This window comes from Vanessa atalanta, chromosome 20 (genome assembly GCF_905147765.1).
Source record: "Vanessa atalanta chromosome 20, ilVanAtal1.2, whole genome shotgun sequence".
NCBI lineage: Eukaryota > Metazoa > Arthropoda > Insecta > Lepidoptera > Nymphalidae > Vanessa > Vanessa atalanta.
The window spans coordinates 6129313-6156314 of NC_061890.1; the positions used below are offsets into that span (position 1 = coordinate 6129313).

The 27002-nt window shown below is 30.9% G+C and overlaps 2 protein-coding genes across 2 annotated transcripts; one reads left to right on the forward strand and one right to left on the reverse strand.

The window, feature by feature from the left end:
- Positions 1-14: 14 nt before the first annotated feature.
- On the reverse strand, positions 15-2322 carry LOC125071771 (actin-related protein 2/3 complex subunit 3-like). Its single transcript, XM_047682135.1, has 5 exons — positions 2142-2322; positions 1895-2071; positions 1102-1297; positions 934-995; positions 15-281 (listed from the first exon to the last, which is right to left on the reverse strand). The coding sequence occupies exons 1-5, from the start codon at positions 2145-2147 to the stop codon at positions 186-188; spliced, it is 537 nt and encodes a 178-aa protein (XP_047538091.1). The 5' UTR covers positions 2148-2322; the 3' UTR covers positions 15-185.
- A 649-nt stretch (positions 2323-2971) lies between these two features.
- Positions 2972-8278, forward strand: LOC125072019 (cell cycle control protein 50A-like). The gene is made up of 9 exons (XM_047682488.1): positions 2972-3273; positions 3371-3477; positions 3565-3770; positions 4176-4309; positions 4790-4900; positions 5388-5473; positions 5643-5769; positions 6145-6309; positions 7418-8278. The coding sequence occupies exons 1-9, from the start codon at positions 3261-3263 to the stop codon at positions 7516-7518; spliced, it is 1050 nt and encodes a 349-aa protein (XP_047538444.1). The 5' UTR covers positions 2972-3260; the 3' UTR covers positions 7519-8278.
- Positions 8279-27002: the final 18724 nt, after the last annotated feature.

Below are 27002 nucleotides of genomic sequence, written 5' to 3' on the forward strand. Positions count from 1 at the left end.
AAAAAAATAAAAACTACGAAATAGTGAAATTTATTTAGAAAAGAATTTACAGTATTTTTAATAATAAAAATAATATTAATACTCAATATCCATATAATATGAGCTTGGAATTTAAGACATGAATAAAATTGATAACTACATATTTTATCTAATAAATATTTTATGCAGAAACATTCAGTTTAATATTACTGGCCTGGGCCTGAAAGAGATTTATCCATGAATTTCCTTTTAGCAAAACATAGCCACCATTTGCTTGGTTTTCCATCTTCTGTAGCAAATACCTGCAAAAACATTAATAATAAAAATATCTCTTTAAAATAATTAAGTTTACATAACACAAATCATATTGACATCATTAATAGCAGTTACTATAACTGCTATCAATTATGTTACAGTTACTATGATTGCAATTCAATTAAGAATCTTGGATAAGGGCATGATTAAATTACAAACTTGTAAATCAAAGGTTTACTGCTCATAAAAATTCTGAGGATTTGAATGAACTAATAAATGTTATGTTTGAAAATTTAATAAAAAAAAATTGGGAATAAGAGGTTATAAACTTTGTAGACCACAACAATATTAAGTTTTGGTGGTTGTTTTTTATATGGTAGTATATAGGAGTGGAAAGTTACTAATATCTTTTAAGTATATCTGGTTTCCCAAAAAGTAAAATTTAAAAGATCAACTTTTACATTTTACAGAACGCTTTACAGCTTAGACCGACATAAAGACCATTTTTACAGGTGTGAAAATTCGTCCAAAAAGTGAAAAATTTGTAATTATATTAGTTTTATTTGTTAATTTTTATCAGTAGCATTTTAATTAAATCAAGATAAAATCATATTACACTGAGATAAAACAAACCTAAAGCAATAATTTATACATTTGAATGTCCAATAAGCTACAAACTTAGATAAGACTAATTCATACCTTTTCACAAACTCTTCCTCCAGTTTCATGTCTTAATTGTTGCAAGTATTGTCTCATCAAATCTAAAATTATAGTTACATTAAACTAATATATTTTAATATATAATTATATATATATTGTATTCCAAAGTTACACAAGGAAATTAATTTTGATAAATGTCACAAATACCTGCTTCTTGAGTGCTGGTAGGTTTGGCATAGACAGAATTCAAAGGGAAGCCTGATTCTCCAGGAATGTCAAATTTTGATATAGCAAGCATGTACATCTCTTGCTGACCTTGATTTTTATTTGAGCATTTTTGCAATCTTTTCAAACATTCAGAAATATACAGGGTCAAGTAAATGAGCACTCTATCAGCATCAGACTAAAATGATATAAGAAACAATTTGTACTAGAATTTGCTTCAATTTTAACTTAACATGTATGTAACCATTACATTACATTAGCTGCCTGTAAATTTCCCACTGCTGGGCTAAGGCCTCCTCTCCCTTTGAGGAGGTTTGGAGCATATTCCACCACGCTGCTCCATTGCGGATTGGTGGAATACACATGTGGCAGAATTTCGTTGAAATTAGACACATGCAGGTTTCCTCACAATGTTTTCTTTCACCGCAGAGGATGATATGAATTATAAACAAAAATTAAGCACATGAAATTTCAGTGGTGCCTGCCTGGGTTTGAACCCGAAATCATCGGTTAAGATGTACGCGTTTTAACCACTGGGCCATCTCAGGTCACAAGTGGTTAGGACCCTACGTAGTGTAACCATTTAATACAAATAAATTATATAAACTAGGCAGGCCTGTTGTTTTTATGCATACAAAATATTTGCTTATATTGTGTCTTATAGGACACTTAATTTTGAATGTATATTATTTATGATAATAATACCACATCAAAATTTGCTCTGCTCTTTGAATACTTAACCAAATATAAATTTTTTCATTAAATATAAACATGCCTTGATCTCGTAAAATCTGAAAAAAACGTTCGCTTTAAAATAATTAAGAGCTTCATCTATGATATCCAACTCAATTTTTGGACTTAAAGGTGCTGGTCCTCTGAAGGTAGTGCGAATAGGCAATAACGCTAAATTTCCCACAGATTGGGTGTATTCGACTAATGACGAATGGTAGGCCTGTAATAATAAAACTTTTTAGTAATCTTACATTATTAAAAAAATATAAAGGCACCGAAATACTACTTACTGGCATTTTAAAGAAGATTTACACACTTTAAAGTGTTCACTGGAGTTAGTAGTAACAAAGTTTCTACAAGGAACAGTTTGTATCCTTATATTTTTTTATCATTAAAAATAATATACTGAAAAATTAAATATGAATCATTAAGTTTGTCATGAACTACGGCTAAGCGCTGATAAATATTAAATTTGTCATAATGACAATTGACAGTGACACTTACTATTGAAGGTTCATTTTTTTATTGTTGCTTCTTGGAAAAGGCAATAATAATAAACCATACATTATAACATTCAATTACAAGGAAATTTTACTATTTCATTTTCCACTTCTGTGATCATTGAACTTTATTAAATATATAGAATTGGTGAAGTGAATAAAAGCAATTTTGACTGTTTTTCAGACTTGACAATTTTAGATGAAATATAATCTTATTAAAATAAGCTTATCCCTTATTCCTATGTATGTAACATTTGGCACCTAATGATAGCAGTCTAATATTATAATCTAAATCTCTATTTTTTTATTTTGTCCATCACTTACAGAGATGCTGACTTTGGTTTATTTTCCTAAATTTAGGTACAATCAAGATGTACAGGGGTTTTTTTGGGGTTTTATTTATTTAGAATGTTTTTAGGGGATATATTAATAAAAGAACAGCTTAAATTATGTATGAAAAGTCATTAGGTAAGAGGCAAAAGAAATATTATTCGAACAAATAGTAAAAAAGACAAAAAAAAAAATTAAAATTTGTTAAATATAATTGTTATTATTAGATTATAAATTCACCCACATAAAGACAACAGCAATTTTATGCGAATCACACCTCATTGTCAATTGTCAAAACTCGGTTTTGAAACTTTAAGTTTAAGACTCTGGAAGTCAAAAGTATAGTTTCTTCTTCTAGGAAATTAGGACACTTTTTGTCTTTTTACTTATTGGTGTGACTAAGAAATATTTGAAGTGTCATATATGTAAATGTAAATTTAATATTTGAAAGAATAACCCATGTCCAAATATTCCTATATATAATATATATATTTATTTTTCTTTATAAATTCATTATACTCACAATGAAAATGGTGAAAATGTTTGAAGCTTAGTTTTACTGTCAAAGTGGAAAGCAAAATGGGAAATAAAAGTAAAAATGATCTTACTATTATCACTTTAAAGCTGTATATGAATCAATCAAGCTTCCTATTTTATATCTTTATTTTCCAATGTTATTTTTTTTTCAGAATTCGACTTATTATATTCATGTCTTTTGAAAACACTTCCATTTATTGTGTTTACAGCTATAATACTTATTCCCATTGGGATAACGTTTTTGTGTATATCTCACAAGGTATGCTTTTTCATTTCTGTTGATAATACAAATTATGTGTATTTTAATAATAGAATTTTAATCAATATAACATATCTTAAATGGCAGGTTAACATTAAGGAACAAATTGTAGATTATACAGATTGTAAAGCATTTGAATTTGATAGTGATGGAAGTTTAACATGTGCAGAAAAAAATGTACCTTGTGTATGTTTCCATAATATCAACATCACTGATTCTTTAGAGGGAGATGTCACTGTATACTATGAATTGGAGTCATTTGACCAATTGCGAAGTGATTATGTTAATTCAAGGTAAACAATGTCACAGCTAATTAATAGAAGGTAATCTAGAAAGAATATTGAATTTGGTGAAACAATATATAACAATATGTACAAAATTAATTATTTCCTGTTTTTATCATTCTTAGTTTCACTCAACCTATTATGCATTGTTTAGTTTTCATGACATAATGAATACTAAGAAGCTAAGTTACATTCATATATGTATCATGTGTGGTCATCGGTAGACAAAGTATGATCCGAAAATAAATTATGATGAATTTTCATTTTAAGCTTATGAAACTGTTGTATTATTTGTTCAAATATAATTATTTTAGAAACGAATAGAAACTCAAATAACACTTAGAAGAATTATATTACAGATGTTTTTTAAATATCTGTCTTAAAAAAAAACAACATTTATTTTTAATTTTCCAGAGATGATAATCAATTAATGGGTGTTGCTGTGCCGATACCGTCTGAAAATTGTGAGCCTTATAGATTTGTTCATACTACAAAAGAAAAGATATCTATATCTCCATGTGGTGCTATAGCTGATGCAATGTTTAATGGTAAGTGTTTCTTAAATTATAATTCAACATGTATTAGGTCATACGAATATGATTTAGGTTTTTGATAATTGAATATTGAGGAAATATATGTGGTTATAATATATAAAATAACATTTATGTTCTGAATTATTAAAGATTTACCTTGTATTTATTTAGCCATAAAATACTATAAGCTTAATTGAGTTTAAAGAATAATTTTAATTTTTAATTTTATGATATTCATTTACTCTGCTATATTAGATTTTATATTTAGGTTTATTTATGAAACATTTTAAATAAAGAAATATCTATAGGGGTTGCTTGTAATTAAATTAACAACACAAATTAAGAAAATATAGTAATAAATATTCCAATATTTCATAAAGACACAAATTATTTACCCACTGTGCTATTTCATCTCCATATAATTTATAAAAAATATATGAATAAATAAATAATAAATATGAAGTTATGCCTAAATATACTTATTTATATTTTTAGACACATATGAACTAAGAAATACTTATAGTAATATAATTACACCATTTCGCAAATTCGGAATACTAACAGAAGATGATAAGGTTGGATACCATAATCCGGAAAACTGGGAAGGTATGTATTTGTTATCATAATATTCTCTTTACTTCTGAAACCATCGACAGAATTGTCCATCATATTCTAAAACCTCTGATAATAGCTGCATTTTTTAATATAAATTTGTTTTAGGACCTTATTTGTTAGGTAAACAAATAGTCCTCATTTAATTGATTTATGTTAATGTATAGATATATTTCATCATAGGGATTGTAATACAGTGTCTTTCAGAACATTGACTTATCATTGTTATGGTACAATAAAAAAATTATATTTATGTTCTAAAGGAGGTTAAATAGGTTGTAAGTGTAAAAATAAAATACATTCTGTTTAATGTTTACAATACTTTGTAGATACTGTTATCTCATTATAAAAGTTTTTACAAATGTGTAAGTGTTAAATTTGAGTAATATCAACTGCATTACATTAATTATAATACTTTGTAAATTGCTTATGCTTCATATGCTTATATTTTTATATTAATTTATAAATATTTGTATTACAGATTTTAAGAATTTCTCCAAACCTATAAATTGGGATAAAAATATTTGGGAGTTAGACACTTCGAATTCGGAAAATAATGGATTTCAGGTGTTTATATTTTATATATTTGCTTTAAAATAAGGTTATCTAAATATTATAGTGTGTTGATAGGAGCTACCAGTATTGTATTAATATACACCTGAATGTATCAATATACTAAATTTTTGTATCGATTGAAATAAAACGTAGGTAACTAAAAATATATAAACTTTTACAGAACGAACGATTCATAGGTTGGATGAAAACCGAATGGAAACGCAAGCCGTATGCGCGTATCGACAAAGCTCAGACTCAATTTGAAAATGGTCTTCAAGCTGGAGAATATGAGTTACGCGTCGGTTATAGTATGTATTTAATTTTGCAACCACAATTTTCTTTGACATTAGAACTTATATTACGTTCGAATAGCACAAATATAAGGCTGGAAAGTTTAGGGCTAAACTTATTTTTATGATATTCAAATAATGTAACTACTAACTGAACTAAATGACATAGACAATATCGGGTACGTCTAGGTTAAATCTGACTAGTGACGGCAAGATGTGAAGTGATGTGGTGTAAAAATAAGGCCCTTTTTCACTTTTAAAAAGTTGGACATAAGAGTAAAAGTATTTGTTTGAAATATAAAAATTCATATATATATATGTTTACATCTAATTTTCAAATGTCATTAATAGGCGAACACTAGTATTTATAATCAAATAATTAATATTTTTTAGATTATCCATCAAGTCGATATAGTGGTAGACGGAAATTTATTATTTCCGCTAATTCAACGACGACGTACACAAGTCTCAACGCAATTGGAATAATTTCACTAGTCATAGGCCTGATACTTCTCGTTATAGCGTCAGTTGCATTTATCATTCATAAGCGTATTAAAGGCAAGTATTCCTTCTTATATTTATTTTATAAGCAGTGGTTTAGTAAGGCAGGTGATGGCAAGTGAGGCATTGTATAAAAAAAAACCAGGAAAGTGCGATTAGGACTGATACACACAGCGTTCCGTACCACTGTCACCGTCACTGATGTAAATCGTATGAAATACGTAAACCTAGAGGTTTGTCTATCGTTATACTTACTTCAATTCAAATAAGCTATAATTAAAAAGCAGCTGTTATCTATGGAATCGTCATAATATCTTCAATAAGAAGGTATCAATATAATTTGGTAATACGCAGACCTCTTTGTATGAGTAGGGTCTATGCTGGAAGTACAGTAAACAATACGAACATATATAGAATACTATTTGTCACCCGTGGCTTTGCTCACATTTAGGAATCACATAGGAAGGACATAGTCTACCTTCCTTCGGATTCAAGATTGCTTCATACAAAATTTCATTAATTTCGGTTCAGTGCTTTTGCCCGTGATCAACAGACAGACAGTGTTACTTTCGCATTTATAATATTAGTATAGATTAGGAAATACACAAGGCTAATGACTTATTGTGATTAAAATATTATAAGTAATCTTCCTTTACAATATCAATTAAATTTTTTTTTTTTCAATTTTTAACTTATACGGTGACGCATTGACGAAGTAAGGGATGATTAATATTTCTAACAGCGCAAATGTCTATAGGCGGTGGTGACCACTTTACATCAGGTAACCCCCATATGCAAAACCTATTACACAAAAAAAAAAACATTTGCAAACCGAACACGGTAAAGTAGTGTCTTGTTAATATACTAATTATAATATATACTGGATATCACTACACACATAGTCCCCCGCCATAAACCCTACTCTAAGATATATTTATGCGTAGTTTCAAATAGAATAGATACTCAGCAGAAAATAAGAGATTTTGACATAGACAATTTTACTACTTTTTACTAAATGTTATATTCCAAACACAATATGAGTCCATCAAAGCTCCAAAACCTAAATTAAACCGTGAAAAATCAGCAAAAAAATCGTTATTTATTTATTCAATTAATCTAACCTTTAATTTAATTAAGACGTTTTTGTTTTCTATCATTCATAAAGGAAACGAAGCCGATAACAATGGTGACGTAGATGCTGTGAATGAAAACTTAACTAGCAATCATCAGCCGCATATACCAGAAGATAACCTCTATCGTCCTTAAGTGTGCCTTTATATGGTACAGATATAGGGAGCAATTTGAAATGTGGACCACACTTTGGACAAACTTGGACAAAGATAAGAAAGTAAAAAGATTTTTAAATCACTAACTACCCGTCCGGGTTTCGGACGGCTCGAATAATGGTCTACATAAAACGCTTATATGGAAGAGATATTACAAAAGATATAATACAAAAGACTTGTTTTTTGGGTGAGGGCCTTCGCTGTGCGAGCTTAGAACACCTGACAAGTTTTATTTTTCGAAATATACTTTATTAAATTGTCAAAAAACCGGCAAAAAAACGCTAAAGTTACTTTTAAGTCAATCAAATTTATGTATATAACTTAAATGTATTTGATAAAAATGATTTATGTATAACATGACCCGCCTGAAAGTCTTACTGCACGCTTTTTTATAATCTTTAATTGAGTAATATGCGCCTTATTTACCAATGTTTTTTTAACAAACGATTTACATGGAATGTGCAAAGTTAATCATAATAAATGGACGCATTGAGAACATACATACAGACATTGAGCCTAATTCCCTGAATCTTTGTCCAATCCAAATTTATTTTTCCATCGGTTCCGCAATTTATGTTTTTATTTACCTACTAACTACTACAGGTGCTACCCCGAGTTATATTACGTAGAAATATGTAATATATCGTCAGACAGAATATCGCATTTATAATACTAGTCGGATGATACGCCAAATATGATTGTTACAACTGCTTTTATTAAAATACACAATATGAAATCGTTGCAAGTGTTTTTAATGGTTTTGCTCAACCTGCCTTCCTCATTCATTAGAGTGACGAAGGCTAGGTAACCTATGTCCTTTTAAGCCCCTAAATACTTGTATTTGAAATCGGTTGAATGATTTGTGAGCCTAATAAATAACCTCAATTTCAATTAAGTATTTATTGTTATTCGGGTTGCTATGGGAAACGTTCTTCTTAGCAATAAACTAACAAGCAATTGAACGTGCTTTCCTATTATCCACAAACATCTCATCATAGACACAGTGGCGTAGCTATCGTAGGGCCAGGTGGTGCAGTGCACCAGGGCCCCGGAGCTCAGGGGGGCCTCTTTCCTAAGCTTTGAATAGAGATGATGTATGGATTTAGCCTACTAATGATAAGTTCAACTCGCTGTATCCTGTATCCTATTCTTATTCCTAGTTATAATTTTGAAGGGCAATATAAAGTTAAAGAAAGAGTGGAAAGGGGGTGTGAGGGCCCGATGATTTTCTATGCACCGGGGCCCTTGCCCACGCTAGCTACGCCACTGCATAGACATAACTAATGGAGACAAATATGAAAATATGTAAGTATAAGTAAAGTACATAATTGTTTAAAAGTAAATAACGAGCTAATAATTACTCAGATATAAATCAGGTTTTATTGTGACTTAATTGTATTGAAAACACCAAGTACGTGGTGATATAACTGCACATCTGAAACAAAAGGGAAAATAATAGATTAACTAGTAGATTTTTTTAGGTGCACCAAGTTGTTAACCCGCCTGGGGAGATACCAAACAGTCATTACATATTCTACCGCCAAACAATGATACTTCGTTGTGTTCCGGTATGAAAAGCTAGTGTAGGTAACAACAGGCACAAGATATTAATCTTAGTTCTACGTCTATGGGCGATGGGGATTATTTACCATCAGGTGGCAGATATGTCCGTAACATTAATAATTATCTATCACTAGATTAGAATAAGTTGTACATGTACCACAATAATAAGAGATCTGTCAATCGTTAGCAAACCAAGCGGCACGAATGTCGGTTCGTTCAAAATTATCTCTTTGTACATTATGTCCATTTCTATTGAGACTGGCTTTCCCACCGGCGTCGTGTGGATCATTAGTTGACTTAAGAGAACTTGCATCTTCTGTACCTGGAAGTCAATTGTTTTTATAATATTATTATTACTATTAGTCAAAGTCAAAGTCAAAGTCAAAAATCTTTATTCAATATAGAAGTGTTTGCACTTGCTTATTGATTGTCAAAAATCTACCACCGGTTCGGAATTTAGCACCTCGGACCTGAGAAGAACCGGCGAAAGAAACTCAGCGGGATATATTTTTTTTATTTTTTTTAACCATTTTCCATGTAGGTACAATGATAAGTATATTTTAGTTGTTTGAAACAGCCTGGAGGCGATCATTTCATTCCCAAGGTGTGCAGTCAACTAAAAAGTCATTAGTGTTGTAATATCCTTTAGTTGTCGTCTTGTTTAACTACCAATTATTCTATATGCGAACTATTATTAGAGTCCTTCGGCAAATAATCTACTAATAATAAAGAAAGCCTATCGTACAGTCAAATATAATGTCACCTAATCAAAGACAACGAGATTTAGACATAGACAAGTTTACTAATTCCTAACAATTATTAGTGTGTCTTATAATAGTTTCTCAGATTTTATGCATCAAAATATCTCAAGACATCATTCATTATTTAGCTGTGATTACCGAGAGTCAGGCTGAACGTGATTCCACTGAGGTACTTCTGAGGTTCCACTGAGGTACCTCTTACACTATAGGTGCCTCTTCTGGCAACGTTACATAATTTTTTCCCGATGATTATTATTATTATATACTAAGCTACTCATCTCAGTTTCGGATCAGTAGAATAAGGATTGAAACATTTTATTTTTTAATGTGTTATAGGACACGTTTATCAAACTAAAAGAAAAACGAAGACATACGATTTTCTTGGTATATAAAAATGGAAATAAAAATGAATTATCTATTTAAATTTCTTATGTTATCTAGATAATATCTAAACGAAGGGGAGAGAGAGAAAGTCCTCGATTAAAATAAACCTATTATAATGACACTACACAATGAATGTCGAGAAACTATAAAGTATTTTCGTTATTTGTGGACTGTGCGCTGCGTGTTGTCAGGTATATCTTGACAGCACGCAGCGCGCAAGCATAATATATTAGGAAAGCGCCAAATTATTTTACCTCTTTCGCGATCAAATGACCAGGTTCGACATAAACAACCGCTTTTAAAATATATAACATAATCCACGCTATTTCTTTCATACAAAAAAAAGGTTTGTATGTAACATCTGTAAGAAAGTGTTAATAAAAAATATTACAACAAGTTTAGATAGTATTTTTTCTTTACATATACATAATATGATTTATATGAAATTATGTTTTACTAACTTTGATTAGAGCTGAATAAATTGAATCCAATTATGAATATAGAAACGCCTGTTATTGAAAACAGCAGCACAATAATCATTCCGCCTTTCTTGTTGATCCGGCTCACAACGTCGCACCCAGAGACATAAGAGTGGCTGAGGCTGCGAATGTTGTCGTTGACAATGCGTAAATCTGGTATAAATCCTATAAGATTAAGATGACGACTTGTATTCGAGGAAGAGAATATTTACTATAACATATTGTCCTTATTTTGAGAACATATGATATGAGAAATACAATGATTATGATAATTGTAATTTCACGAATCATCGCAATTCTCGCCTTGAACTTAAGACACATTATTTCTAAAATATTAATTACTTTACAATTTATAAGGTTACCTGTCTTGATAAATGCTTCTAATTGTTGTAGTTTTCTGCACATCGCTTGAAACGCGGCGAGAACTTCAATGTTAATGAAAACAAACAATGTTTCCAAAAGTAACAAAATCATGAATGTTCCATAAAATGATACATGATAAATTAATGTGCCCACTGAAAGGAATATTTTGGAATCAAAATCATTAATTTGTTTTGTTAATATAATCTATGTAGATGCGTACCTACAGGTTAACTAATTATTATATAAAGTTACTTTAAAATAGACCTTATTCGTTTTAATCACTGACCATGACAATGATCTTGCTTTATTTCGAAATAGTTGCATATATTAAGTACCTAATATTTTATATATACATTTATACGGTATTATAATAACCAAGCCAAAGTGGTTACATATTGCAAGGATTCACCTTAGATCAATAGAAATTGATTTGATTACAAGTTACAGTAAATTAAGTTTCTTCGTCGCTAGTCTGCATGTAACATTGTCTCTAGATAGTCATTCAATATAAGAGTGCCCCTTGGTTCCTTAGTACAAGGACAATTAAGCGTAGTGCAGTGAATGAGTGTTCTCACCTCCCTAATGAGAATAATTTTGCTACATTATTCTCATTGAGCAAACATATAAGGTGGGTGGACCATGGAAGGCCACACTTTATATTCGTTTATTGACATCAGTCGTTTAACTTAAAAATAGAATTGTAACAATTGATATATCTACTTTTACTAAAACCACATAATAAGCTCTTTCAGTTAAGCGAAACATTAAATGCTCAATATATTTTTATAATCTATAAAAAACTCAACGAACATTACTTGAACACCATCCTATAACTAAGAATATATTAATGGAAATTATTTAAAAATAGTAGTAATGAGTATTACGCGTTTTATAATCAAATTTAAAACTTTTTACCTAAAATGGCCTTCTTATTGGTCCCTTCTTTGAAAGATCAAAATGTTCCTGAGCAGGCCAAAGTAACAATTATTATCAATTACTTTTTTAAGAAGTGAGGCTCTTCAAAATTGTGTTTTACAATGGGCTTTTTTGAACTTTATTTATTCATCAGCTTTGATTTTCTTTTTAAAATAGATGGTTTCGAGCCAAAAACACATTGAGCCATTGCGGCCATTCTTGTCAATATTGAAAGAGTTCTTGATTTTAAACCTCTCACAAAATTAAAAGGTTTGTTTTCTAATAAGCGATACACCCAGTTTCGCAAAACGTTTGATTCGCGTTGGTGAATCTTCTTCTAATTGTATTGTCAAAATAATTTTGAAAAAAGTCTATTCAATATGACTTTAAAAGTTTAGTAGGTAACCCTTAGAAATAAAAATATTATAAATATAAAAAAAATTTTTAACTGTTACGGTACGTATTTATAACTAAAAAGTAACTGTTAATATGTTATATGGTTTGTAGAAGGTCCTTGTAAGGCCCATGTACCCTAGCAAGGCCAACCGTCAAATTTTTGATTGGCTTTATAAGGAACCAATGGCTTTCCTAAGAACACTACCAATATTTTAACTTAAGTCGTTATTTTTCTGAAATACTATAAACATATCCTTATACGATAATTCACAGTAACAAATATGAGATAGTAATACGTTATTAAACTAAAAACTTTCGTTTTGCTGTGCGCGCTATTAATAATTGTAATGTCGACGACAAAGTTTACGAAGCATGAGGTCGCACTGCCATAATAGCGGCGCATGCGACTTGCCGCCATATCTGTGGCCTCGAGTTTGATGCATCTTAGTGTATAGGTAACAGTGGAATATATTTTTCCATGTCAATAACTATGAATTTTCAATAACCACCCATCTTATTACCAAAATTAATGAACAACTCAACACTACTGTGACATACTACCAACGTTTACATGCTCGTATTTTCAGCACGAACTGCAGTTTCTGGGGTGCCAAATTCATATGACAATGATGGCATTGAGGAAATATAATTTATTAAAAACTCCCGCGTACGTTGTAATATTGATAATATACTTATTTTAAAATGCATACCAGTTGAGTAAAAACTCAAAATATCCAAGATGTGAGCGGACTACGGGCATCACTGCGGGCTATCAAGTATCTGTTCTGGACCGGAAAAATCGTTAATTCGAGCTGGTACTAGCCTCATAACTATAGCCAATGCAGTGTTATGCAAACTGTGCCCACAAATACTCAAGTTAGGAAATGAATGCAATGATATCGTGACTCAGTAGTTAAAGTTTACTATCTTATTATTAAATAGTATAAGTACGTTTTTTTCAACTAAATTGTATCGCATTGCGACTGAAGATATCAAATACATTATATAGACTTAAATAAATATAAATTACCTTACCGTGCATTAAATTGAATCCGATATAATATATAAGATCAAGAGCTATCAGGAAAAATTGTGCTACGAACATAAATATCACAATAAAGTTCATCTTGGTTTTGTTTTCTTTCAAATTTGACCCATAATTTTGATCAATATTTATCTTTACCTAAAAAACAAAATGTTGTTATTTATGTTATTAATGTTCAAGAAAAAACATAATCTGTAATAATTAATACATTCCAAGTAATTAATTTTATACGTACAATATCAACGATATGTGTACTATTATAGAATTTAAAGCATTTTAATTATATTAAATTATTTAACTTTATAAGGTGCTCAAACTGAAATCAAGCGGTGGACGAAACATAAACTATCGTGTAGAAGAAATAGGGGCAGATTTAGGTTGCTAGAGGCCCCGGGGCAAAAAAGAAGCGAAATCCCCTCATTATTTTTTAATAAAATAATTTAAACAATTTAATTTCATTTTGTCAGGTTTTTTATTAAAATATTTACAGATAACCATTTTCTATCAGTTTTAAGACAATATGTATATATTTTCAAGCTGCTAATTCGGAATGTTTTCTTTTTTAATTTTTAATATGAAGTAGTTGAGCCCAGAACTCTTGCCCTTGATCCGGCCCCGGGGCTGAGATATATACCTATTTTGGGAGATCTGGTGAGCAAAATTTTAAAGATTTGCTCATGCACACTTGGCAGACCTAAATTGTTCAATTAATGATATTATTACATTATTACTAAACTGTTTCGGCCCCTTGAAAATATGTCTAATTTGTTATAAAAATCGATTCGATTATATAGGACTCTGATATTCCAAGGGCATTTAAATATTATTTGAACAGCTCTAGGCCCGTACCATCCGTCAAGTAAAAGATGATACATCTAAGCAATAAATGGAAATAATTCAGATTAGGTACCTAGTTAGGATTTAAAATATTCGGGTTGTAAGTCTGTACAAGATGCTAAATTTAAACCAATGTTGGCGTTTACGAGGAGTCGCGTCACAAAGCGAAAATATTTTTTAACAATTTCAAAACGAGGTCCAATGACAATTCAGGGCATGGATGTTCTTCATTTATTTCAAATTAGATGCTCTGAAAACACCTGTAAGCGTCGTAGGGCCTTAATTTTGTGCACCTGATCGATTCGTATTAAGCTGATAAGGAAATTGATCATAACACATGCTGTAATGCTCACGGACGCCTTGATGAATCATATGCAATAAAGTGAATACAAAGACAGAAACGGTGGCATTGACAGTTTGTCAATGTAGACTAATCAAAATAATCAAAACTAAACTTTTATGATAACATGGCAATATATTTTTTAAAGATTTTGATTACGATTCTACTTTCAACTGTTATTTTAAGAAAAATACCTTTTCTATGATATTTCGGTTGAGTATCATTTGTTCCATTCGGTTCTTTACGTTACAATAAGCTAGTGTAATAATGACCCACGTTATTATAATGTTTAGTTGATGATAATCAATGAAGAATGGAAACTCTTTTAATTTAAATGTTTTTGAGGTTAATAAAACATCAATATCCAATGAAAATGAAAATAGTCCCAGGAGATCTGTAAAACAAATACGCAAATAAATTGTTTAACATTTCATTAAAACATATTGCCTCCGCTGGGGACAGGAGCTGCTGCAGCTGGTTAATTTTTTGCCCAGAGGATCGGAATTGCGACTCAAAGGGCAAATGCTGCTAGTATTCTTGCGACCATTCCACGCCTTCATGGCTTAAACGGTAACTATTTTTACTTCTTTTTTGTATATAGTTAAGGCCTTTATGTTAATAATTCTACAGCGTTTGAATTATATATATTTACATATAATTCTATGGTAACAGTGTCTAAATATCTCAATAGTTTATAGCATATTTTCATCTCATTGTTGCAGCGCGGTAAGAATACGCCTTAGATAGAATTTCATTCACTATATGCAGGTTTCCTTACAATATTTTCGATTTTCTTTTCAGGCCCAAGAGACAAGAGTTCTATCTATTGGGTATTATTACGATTATGCTTTACCTAAATTATTACAAACCCATCGAATATTTTTATTATTTGTCTAATTGAAGAAATATCATACAATTCACTAATTATTTTATAGTAAATAATATTGCTGAAGAGATGGCCTTTATAAGAATTGCTTATAGCAATCTAAACTAAATCTTCTTCAATCGTAGGTATATTTATATATTTCAGAACACCTTCATATATATTTTTTAACTAATGTTAACATCTGTTTTAATAAATATCTTACTTAAGATGATCATCATTGTATAGGAGTATAACAAATGCGATTGTAAAACGGAAACTTTGTAACCATTTTCAAGCTGCTCGAAGCGTAAGGGCGCTAAACCGAAGATTCGAGATACGTACAGCACATGTGACAATGCGCCCCGCACAACGCATACACGATCGTCCATGTTAAAGCTGTCAGATTTACTAGGGGTACGTGTAGATACATTGTACTGGCTGTTTGTAAAATTATTGATTATAATATTTATAAAAGAAAATTACGATACGATTTCAATTTTATTAAGCATTTGATCAAGAACGCCGTGATAATGTAATTATATGGTTATAGAGATAGAAATGATGTACACAATTATATTGACAATTTAAATATTCTATTAGTTTAATAAAATCGGTCTACAAAAAAAATGGATTATAATTTAATGTACGCCATGTAAATACGAGGTAGGTATTAATACGGGCTGTCGTAAAAGCGCAAAAAGCTATGCAGAATTTTGGGTGTGCCTGACTTATCAGAGTGCAGGGTGTGCGAAAAACCCGGACGTCGCTCGCATTAAATTTTGTCTCGCCGATGATGGTTAAAACTTTGACAATCGATATTGGACTTTATCGAGCAGAGGACCGGACCTTGGACCTTGGCCTGGACCGATCACTTGGACCCGGGCTCTGACTACAAAGCAACTTAACACGGGGCTGCGATATGTATATATGTGGGATTATAGCGATTGAAACGTTTTAAAAAAAGTGATGATACTTTAAAAATAAGGCAATGAGACAGTATATCGTAATATACTGTCTCATTACTTTAATAAATCAATACAAGTCAATCACTTTTTATAAATGTATCTGAATGAATGAATATCTGAATATTCAAGGAAAATGTTAAATATGCTCAGTAGAGTGAAATTAAATACATATTTTCGTAAACTGTTTACTTTCATCAAACATTAAGTTATTTTTTATGTTTATAGACAAAATAAACACTATTACTTCAGAAATAAGACATATAATTCATACATTAACAAATATTCTTCTCGATACTTATTTTTTCAAATTACATTTTGCTAGCTGCAGGTTGCTTCGCGTGTAAATCATCACTTTACTATAAATTATAAACGCGAATGGAGTTCTGTTTATTTGTGACTTTTTTCTTACTTTAATGGCTGAACAAACTACGTCAATCTCGATAAAATCGGCACAGAGTTCAATAAAGACATAGGCCATGTAAAAACTGCGGGTAAAACTGCAAGTACAGTTAGTTGTTTATATTATTATGCTTCTACATGGAGTAGGGTACAGTAATTCATATATTTTACCATTTACTAATAAATTCAATACAATTTTTCAAGGAGACTACCCCGTAGTACATAGACTTTACAGATTATTTTAAAATGTTCTACGAAGAGCCAATACCCTTAAAAAGCCGGGAAAACCAAAAACGACACGCGCAAACTTAGCAAGGTCTGAAAAGTGTTAAGTAATATCACCAAAGCTGAGACCAACGTCCAGCGTAAAGCTGAAACCCATGAGACCACGTAGTGAATGCTCCCATCGAGTTCCAGGCTATAGCGATCCACAGTCCACGCGTGAGGTCCACTAATCCACCTGCAAAAAGATCTTGCAGACCTACCGGCATATATTTAGAATAAAATGTAACTTAAAGCCGATCAACCAAACGAAGTAGATCGTCCGATGAAAGTCATAAAGAAAATCATACCTTTTGTAGATCATAATGGACCTTGACTTACTTTTTAACATAATTTGTTTATCGTAGAAAGAAAAAAATTCGTATTGTTATCGCTTTTTTTATGTAAATCCACATAACATCATTGTATGTCTTATTGATTTAGTGTCGAAAGTCATATAATTAATAAAAAATGTGTTTACAACGCGTACCCCGATAATCACACTTTTTTTTAAATTTATTTTATACGAAATGGTGAAGATAACATGTTCAATAATATCAATTTTGTATCAAATAATAGAAATGTAAGTATAGTGGAATTAAACCAATGTAATTATATACAATAAAACACGTAGAATCATAATTTAAAAGTCATTAAATTATTTATAGCGATAGTTTCCAGTTACACGATAATTCTCGACTCCTAGTTCATCACGTGTTAAGGTATTTTGATTTGTCAATTTACACTTTTACCACATAACATAAAAAATATTTTAATTGCCTTGATTTATTTTATTCCTCTAGAATATGGGCGATAAATACGAATGCTGGGTAGTGGACGAGATACTGGCGCTGACTCTTCGAGTTTCACAGATCATCGGCGTAGCGCCGGTTCGCTTTAATTCTATACGTGGAAGAGTCGCCTTTCTTTCGCGTATTCATTTCTACATTGGGATCCTTATCATCTTATGTTTTGGTTAGTTTTATTTAACGCTTAAAATATTTCGTAATTATAGACGGTGAATGTATAAAAAAGGAAGTAAATCAGTTAATTGAGTAAATAAGAAGAAAGATTTTAAACTAAATGTCCAACTTCTTTTGTGATAGTGCATGTATCAAAAAAGAAGTTGGACATTTATTTTCGTCTCAGACTTTCCAATGACAGGGAGCTACTTGTTTTCTACTTTCTAGCTTATTTAAATTGAATGGGTACTACTACTAAATAGGTACTACTTAACAATTAGTGATAACTTTCTAGCAACACTGGTACAGTACGACAATGTATGAACATTTGACGTAATTTGCATTGCATTTTTGTAAACATATTTTTGTGTTCCACTTTGAAGGGAGAGTGAGACAATGCACAAGAAATATTACATCTTAGTTGCAGAGGTTTGTGGCGCAGTGCTTATTTAAAAAGGGTTAAAATTTCACTCGGCACCAATGTTTACGGGCAGTGGTGACCACATACAATCAGGTGGCCTATTTGAACGTCCGGTTTCCGATGCAATAAAAATAAAATATTAATAATGTTCTTTTTGTTTAAATTATGTTAATTCAGTATTCTTCTTTCAGACGCTTCAGCAATTTATAGCTTGAATACGACAATTAAAAATAAATCAGATAATATTACCTTACTAAATGAAATTAATTTTGTAGTTTTGTTTTTAATTAAAACCGCCACGAGTTTGGTGCCTATGAATATTTTTATGTTTTACAATTACGTCAGAATGATGAACCTCTTTCGTCTACTCACACGCATTAACGAGGTAAGTATGAAACACAGATCACCCCGCCACGCGCATGTTTTACAAAATGATCCAAGACCTCGTGTTATAAAAATACGTAATAAGTGCTTCCGGTAAAAACTAATAATTTATAATTAAATATATCAATTTTAGCAGAGATCAAGTTATAATAGACATATCACAATGAATCACAATGAAGACGAACCGTAGCACTCCTTAATATCTTTCAAAAAGTCCATACAGTTTATTAAGACAGATGAAATGAACTCTTTAATTCATTTTATATAATTTAATAATTTTATGTTATTACTAGTTGTCCATCCAGTCTTCGTAGTTCGTGCGAGTAAATTCATACAAAAATAGCACACTCACTTAGGGAAAAAATTATCAAAAAACCTTTTAAACATCTACATATGTCACAAAAGGAGTAACTGTGCTAAATTTGAAGTCAATCGGACCTATGGTTTCATTGATGTCGAGAAGAGTATTTTATTTACATGTTTAAAAAATATGAAATGTAACTATTTTCATGCTTGTTGCTTTTTTGTTTAATTCTAAATAATACACATAAAATGGAATTTGAAAGCGTATTCTTTAGTACGACTTGAAAGAACAATCTTTCTTATTTTACTTTTTTACTGCTCTCGTTTTATCAAGGTACAATTTTGACGTTAGTTTTCGGATTTTGTCCGGAATGACGGGTACCTAATTACTGGAATTTCCGAACAATTCTTCATGTATTGAGTATGACTGCTTTCTGTAATAAAATAAAAGTCAGTTTGTGAATACTGCACCTGTTATGTAAGCTGGAGTGTGAATAATAATGAGAAATGACTTCAGTTGATGATGGGTATAGTTTTTACGGCTTTTACTTTCCACTGAGATTTATCAAAAGACAAATCAATCTACTCAGCATTCGGTGAAAGGCTATGTTATAAGTATTAGGCATATCAATCTCTATAAGGTATATCCGGTCTATTAAATTGCACAGTCTTATCAGTTATTACAGTCTATCCTAATACAGCTTAAATTCACGTGATTTGTGGATGATATCTGGTTTTTATTTATAATAACAAGTTTTGTCACTAACAAATTATTATGTGAACAATGGCAGCTATTTGATGGTGCCTATGTTTATTATCTGTCAGTGATACTGAACTACATGGTCCCGTGTTATGCTTCATAGTTTCGGAGCTATTGCGGCAATGTCGGTAAAAGTAGTGTGTCGTGTTTAAGGATGTGTTTTCTATCGTTTTCGTGTGTATGATTCGATCCTAGATTGCCATCATGTTAATATCTGTTTTATCTTGTGTGGAGACAACTGCTTAATTTTTCTGTTTTGTATCTTTAAGCTTTACAGGAGTGCGTTTTATGTCTGCATTAACTATAGCATAATGGATTGGGGTCTTAGTGGTTTGGTGGTGAAAGAATGCACGAATATAGGTAATTAGGGAATTATGGATATTTTTCACCTTCGTTTATCGGTAGCATTAGCCGTTCAATACAGGATCGTAGATGGTGTCTTCTATATTTTGTCAGTGTTGTATTAGGTCCTTACAATTGAAATTAGCGTTTTATGGTACTGACCACTTTGATCTGACATATATCCTTTATGGTTAAGAATTAAATTCAAATTTATAAGTTCATTTAGCCGGTATATTTGAGTTTGGAAAACAGTCATTCATTTGTTTTTTCCTTATTATTTTTTCTTTGGCATCGCTTATTACCTGGCACCAGTGCTGTAGAAACCGCTCCAAGGATTCATGATGTGTACGGCGATGGTGTCGCAAAAAAAAGCACGGTACGTTTTTGGTTACAACGTTTTCGTTCTGGAAATTTCGACCTTCAGAACCAACCCCGTGGACGGCCGGAGACTAAAGTGGAAAATGATGGCTATTGTGGAAGCAGATCCATCACAAAGCACTTCAGAGATAGCTACAGCCTTCTGGGTAAGTGATAAAACTGTATTAATTTACTTGAAGCATCGAACTCGCAAACACGCGTCGACTGCTGCTGTGTTACTTTGCTCAACCAACACAATAATGAAGGGATTTAAAACGAATCATTACTTGTGATGAAAAGTGAATACTGTACGATAATTGGAAGCGCTCGTCGCAATTGAACGACTGAACCCTGGAGAGTTTTCTGTTAGATCAGAAAGATTGTTTTTTGTTTTTTTTTAATTATTATAAAAAAAAGTTTTACAACAAAAAAAATTTTGTACATCGCTTAAACTTATTTATTATTATTTCTCCACAGACTTGGTAATTATCGTTATGTATGATAATAATTCCTTAATTTTAGCGTGCCTGCATTTTATTGCCGTCACAATTTGTCGAATTTTTGAATTGCAAATTGATGTCTAAAGTATGCATTGAACTCTACGACGACGACTTCTGTTTATGGGCCGGAGTTTGTCTTTGTTGAGTAGTTTTATTAGTCTTTGTGAGATTTTGTATTCCCCAGCTTGTCGAGATGCTATTGTCATCTCAATTATGAATTACCATTTTTAGATTCTAATCTCCTTGGTGCTTGCCATTTGTGCGTTCTTTAGTCTCTTTAACGCGCCCTCATTGTTGTCGATGTAAAATACGAAGTTTTTCGTATGAAGCGATTTTCAACCACTGCACTGTCTTGTAGCACATTTGATAATAATGACTATCTCGTAATCAAGTCCCTGTGTCTCATGTAATTGTGAGGGCGTTGGTATCTTTTCCGTAGCCATACCCCTGGTGGTAGAGAGATTCTTTCTTTGCCTGTGTATATGTTAAGTACGGGATCTTAGATTGGGTTTTGGAGTTCGTTATACCGCTATATGCTTAGATTCAAGGAATCTAATACTTTTCTGAACGAGAATATACATCCAATAGTTTCACTAAGACAGTGTGATACATCTATTGGGCAACTGTGTGTGCACATCAGTTCTTAATTTTGGTTGACAAGAATTTTGACAACTCCGACAAGTAGGAGCCCGCGGGTTTGATGATACGCGTTATCATCATCAGGCTCCGAAGGCAGTAATATATCCTAAATTATATATAACATTTAAGTAAGAAAAAGATTTACTTTTTCTTAATTAAATGCTATATATAATTTAAGATATGTATGTGTTTATATTTTTTAGATAAAAAGCTCAGACAGAAGATACTTTTGTCGAAATCCAAAACGTTGGCGAATCAACTGCCTAAAAGTTTTGGTAATACTAACACCATGGATAACGTTGTTGATATCTTTATGTCTCGCCTCAAAAGGTATTGTATTATTATCTGTAACACGTATTCCGTTTTTTTTAAAGCGCGACCTTGCACCTCCTGCACCCTGGCTTGGGACGAGCCTGGTGACGATATAGTATACCTATGATGTAGAATTGCTTATAAATATAATTAGCTGATGAAATTAGCATTTCTTTTTTAATTAAGACATTATTTACAATTATATTATAACTTTATTTTTAGATATTTTTTCTGTATTAATGTACAAAATATTATTAAATAATATGTGGCTATATATTGAAATACAGTTTACGATCATAGTGGGGATTATCAACTCTTCCTTTAGAGAATTAAATGAAAGGCTCGAAGATGTTTTGCTACAGCTGGATCAATGTAAGTTACTTTTATTTTATTTAAATAAAAGGATTTGTAATATATGATATGTCACAAAAACTCAGAAAACTGGATATCGGCGTCGGCCTTTTTCTGTTAGGCACTAAAGGAGACCGCTGAATGATTATTTTTAAGACTTTTTTAATTCTATCATAATCAATATTTAATAATTATTTAATTAAGATACGAGATTGTTAATGTTGAATGTAATTAGTATTTTACTTTTGATAACCACACCGCAATTCTTTTTTTAAGTCTAATTTCATAAAACAAAATTCTAAGAATATTTTGTTACGTCTAAATAATAACAATATATTAGACGTAGTCCTGTAAAACGACAAATATTTCGTCATGGAACAAATAAATATAATAAAATTTATTTCGTTATTGTTACAGGTATCAGTAACTCGCAAAAAACGACATTGGCGCGTTTGGCCCGTCACCTGTCTCGAAAATTTGTTTCGATTTGTGAAGTGATGCTAGAATTAAACAGAATTGAAAGCACTAACCTATTTTTTCACTTGTGTATTTTGACAGTCAACCTTGGAATAACTTTCAACATCTTTTTTGGAAATATCCCAAGTACATACGTATTCTTTCATTTATCTTTTACGTCTTGTATTATAAATACATAATAACTTTAATTCGTGTTCTTTAAAGGTACACTTGAAAATTTCTTTAGTCGACATTACTACAACTCCACCCTGAAAGTGGTTAGCTCAGGTATTATTTTAAAAATATAATAATTGCGAAAGTATCTCGCCTTGAAAATATTTTGAAGACAATAAATTGTCGACGTGAAATAATAAATAATACGCGACAATAATAAGAAAGATTCGTCTGGATACGTGTTTGTTCGTTAATTTATGTAATAAACCTACTTCTCATATGGGAATTGTAAAATATTTAAATAGAGAATTGATTCTGACTTTAAACAAGTTCTTTGTTATATACTATGAACATTCAAATAACTGATCGTTGCTAATCGTCAGAGTAAATTGCCTCGTTCAATAATATTTCTTTTGAAACAGGTAGCCCGAAAACGGAACCTCATTCAAGTATCGCGGAGTCTATCTGGGTACTATTTAACGTAATTCGAACACTATTACTAGTGGAGTCCTGCCATAAAACACGACAACTGGTAATGTATAAAAAGATATTTTGTCATGTCATCAAAACAAAGCTAATACACTTTAGGTCAAGTGGTTAACTTGTAGCCTTTAAAGTTAACTTCCCACATCCTGATTCCTGGCTAAATCATGAGTTCAACAAAATTGTATAATATTATATTGCATTAACATAGTATCAAATCTATACTACAATTAGAAGTAAATTAAAATATATTCATAGCGTTTGTTTGACGATAGAATAACCGTTCAATGGGTACCTACTATTTAAAGAGACAGACCATCCAATCAAATCCATAGTGTATATCATAGATTAATCAAGTCAAGTCAATCAAGTCAATCTCGACCAATTATATCACGTCAATTTACCGTCAAATGCTTTTTTTTTGGCTTTTTCTCTTATAGTTGTATACAGTATATACAACTTTCATGTGTAAGCTTTTTCGAGCAACTCTGAGTCGACCTTTTACATGCAGTACATTTTACATTAGCAGCCTGTAAATTTCCCACTGCTGGGCTAAGGCCTCAAACTTTTTACAAGTTCAATTAAATGTAAAGAGCGACCTGTTCCGAAGATACGATAATTACATATTTGTAAAATGTTAACAGATTTCATGCACCAGAATCCTGGTAGGAAAAATCATGGTTCATGTGACCTCGGATACCATTCAACTCTTTGAAGCTGTGGATACATTGTTCAAACAACTAATTTTGAATGACATTTCGTATGATGTTATGGGAATATGTATAATTGACAGACACGTTATATCTATGGCAAGTATAATGTTTCCCACGTAGTAATTACTGCAATTCAATATTTTATTTATTATGTAAGTATCTATAGTATGTAAATGTATATATTTATAATGTATATGTATATTATATTGTTATATAATTATATATTTATGGAATATTTATTTATGTATCGTATATATACATATATATATATATTGTATCTATTTTTTTTTTTTTATGTATTAAATAATTTGTACACCCCTACCATCCTATCTCTCTCCTCTACCAAAGGTTGCCTGGAAGAGATCGCTGTTTTAGCGATAAGGCCGCCTATTGTACATTTTTCTTTTCTTTGTTTTTGTTGTACTCCTATTATTTTTGTCTATATTGGTGTGCAATAAAGAGTATATAAATAAATAATTAAATCAATAATATTGTCACTTACTACTAAGTAAAAGTTAGCGTGGTAAAATATATGGTTCACTCATAAATCATTTGAACTATTAAACATTGTTCGTAGAAAACTTACACGAAATATATTTACAATTTTTGATCCTACTGGAATCAAACGGCTAATCGGAAAAAAAAAAGAAGTCGAGGTATGATTCTTATTTAATTTAACATTTACATACATTCGGTGTTTTGAAAGATGTAAATATATCTAAAATGTAAATTCAACTACACAGTAATCCGACATAGTAAACCCGAGCTTTAATTTAACGAAGTTCCTGCAAGTAAATATTATTAAATATATTTAAAAAAATGCAGCATACTTGTTTGTGTGGTCATAACAGTAATTGTTCCTTACTATCAATTCCACTAACTATCAATTTCATTCAAAACAATAATATGGTATCTAGTGTTGTAGGACGATGTTCGTAATTCCTCACCATAGTTTAAATCCGTGTCCCTCAATAATCAATAACGCAGTTAATAACCTACTTATTGCGACTATTTAAATTCGAGTTAAAAATATTTAACTATTTTAGTTCCAAAACATTTTTTTAACATAATTATTTTTTACGATGTTACGAGATAAGTTCAAATTTGTGATTACAGGTAATCGGAGTCGCTACAACACTAGTAGCACTTACCATAGACTATCCTTAATATCTACGAATGCACGGTCATAAGGCAGTGGCTGTCTTCTACCACAGACATAAAAGTTTTCATCTAATAAAAATAAAATATTACATAAAATTAGACCCATTTAGATCTGTCCAGAAGTCCAGAGAAAGCTGACTCAAATGGAGGAGGCCTTTACCTGCAGAGGGGTTCCTACATAATAACTACACTTTAATAATTATCTATCAACGTATATAAAATTTATTTATAAAACTACTGACATAACTATAATAAAATATTTTTTTTTCTCTAATACTAATAAAACTATTTAACTTTGTAAATGAACATTTTCTCTAAGAAATAAAAGGCATTTTATTTTATATACTTAGATCTGTCTATCTGTGTTTAAATTCTATTTCCTTATTTATTATTACAATTTCTGAATCCTACCAATTATTAAAATATTTCTAAACTATAACTCTTAAACTACTGGTCCACATTGTAGAATAACAGCAATGTTTATATGTGAGATGTGTAACATTATTATGCAGTTTTCTTATAAATGAATCAAAATAAATCATTTTAAAACTTACTTCTTTTTGTTAAATCAGACACTTGGTTAATGTGATGTATGTGATTCCATTTAATACATAGTGTACCCTTATCCTGTCATGTTTTTTTTCTGTAATTACGATAATATTGGTAATCTTCATATAATCTTATATTATTTAGATATTGTGTGTTATAAGAATGACCAATGACGCCAATTTATCTCCAACTGTTCGGAATATAACAATTAGTAAAAAGTAATAAAACTGTCTGTCTATTTCTCATTGTTTTTGTATTTCACATTCAATTATGTATTTCCTGAGTGTTAAATTAATATCTTAATTATTAAATTACCAATTGCAATGATTCAAAATAATAAATTATGTAAATTAGGATAATGGCAGGAGGATGATAATGTTAAGTTATAGTTGACTTGGAAAAGTTATAAATAATGAGATGTAAAATTGTTGTTAACTGCAAAAAAAATATATGGCACGTTAGACTATTTTTATAATATAAATAAATATAACTCTTCTATACGAGTGTATGTAACTAAAATATTAAATTGTTGGATCGAAATCTATGGTTGTGTGTTATACTATGTTTTGTGTATTTTAATGAGTGCTTGGATAGGTTAGCATGGACTCGCTCGGTGTTGTTGCGATATTTTTACCGGAAGTGGTAGCTAGTGAACTGTTTGTCTTGTATGAATTCCTATACCGTTTATCTGATTGCCATCAACAAATTGCGAGTTGTTCGTACGTCTGCGATGATTTTTGAAGTAGTACAATCATTTTACTGTAGGTAGTACACAAGTTATTTCAGTAAACGAAAACTTACCTATAAAATGTTTTTACGCTCCATTGGCCTTTAGTTGGCAATGTGGAAAACTACAAATCTTACATTAAAAGTTTTTATGCATCGGTATAGATTTAGCGGCATTCATTTTTATGAGCGTCATTTTACTTACCCAAAGCGAGGTACACACATTCGCATTCTCCTACAAAACGCTGTTAACATTTATTAGTTTAAAATAAAACTACAGTATAAATATGTAATTTCC

Coding starts and splice junctions, on each gene's coding strand:
- LOC125071771 (XM_047682135.1), bottom strand. Junction 1,298..1,894: donor TCAGATTTTACGAGATCAAG/GCATGTTTATAT, acceptor ATATCATTTTAG/TCTGATGCTGATAGAGTGCT. Junction 282..933: donor GAGGAAGAGTTTGTGAAAAG/GTATGAATTAGT, acceptor ATGTTTTTGCAG/GTATTTGCTACAGAAGATGG.
- LOC125072019 (XM_047682488.1), top strand. Junction 4,310..4,789: donor AGCTGATGCAATGTTTAATG/GTAAGTGTTTCT, acceptor TTATATTTTTAG/ACACATATGAACTAAGAAAT. Junction 5,770..6,144: donor TGAGTTACGCGTCGGTTATA/GTATGTATTTAA, acceptor AATATTTTTTAG/ATTATCCATCAAGTCGATAT.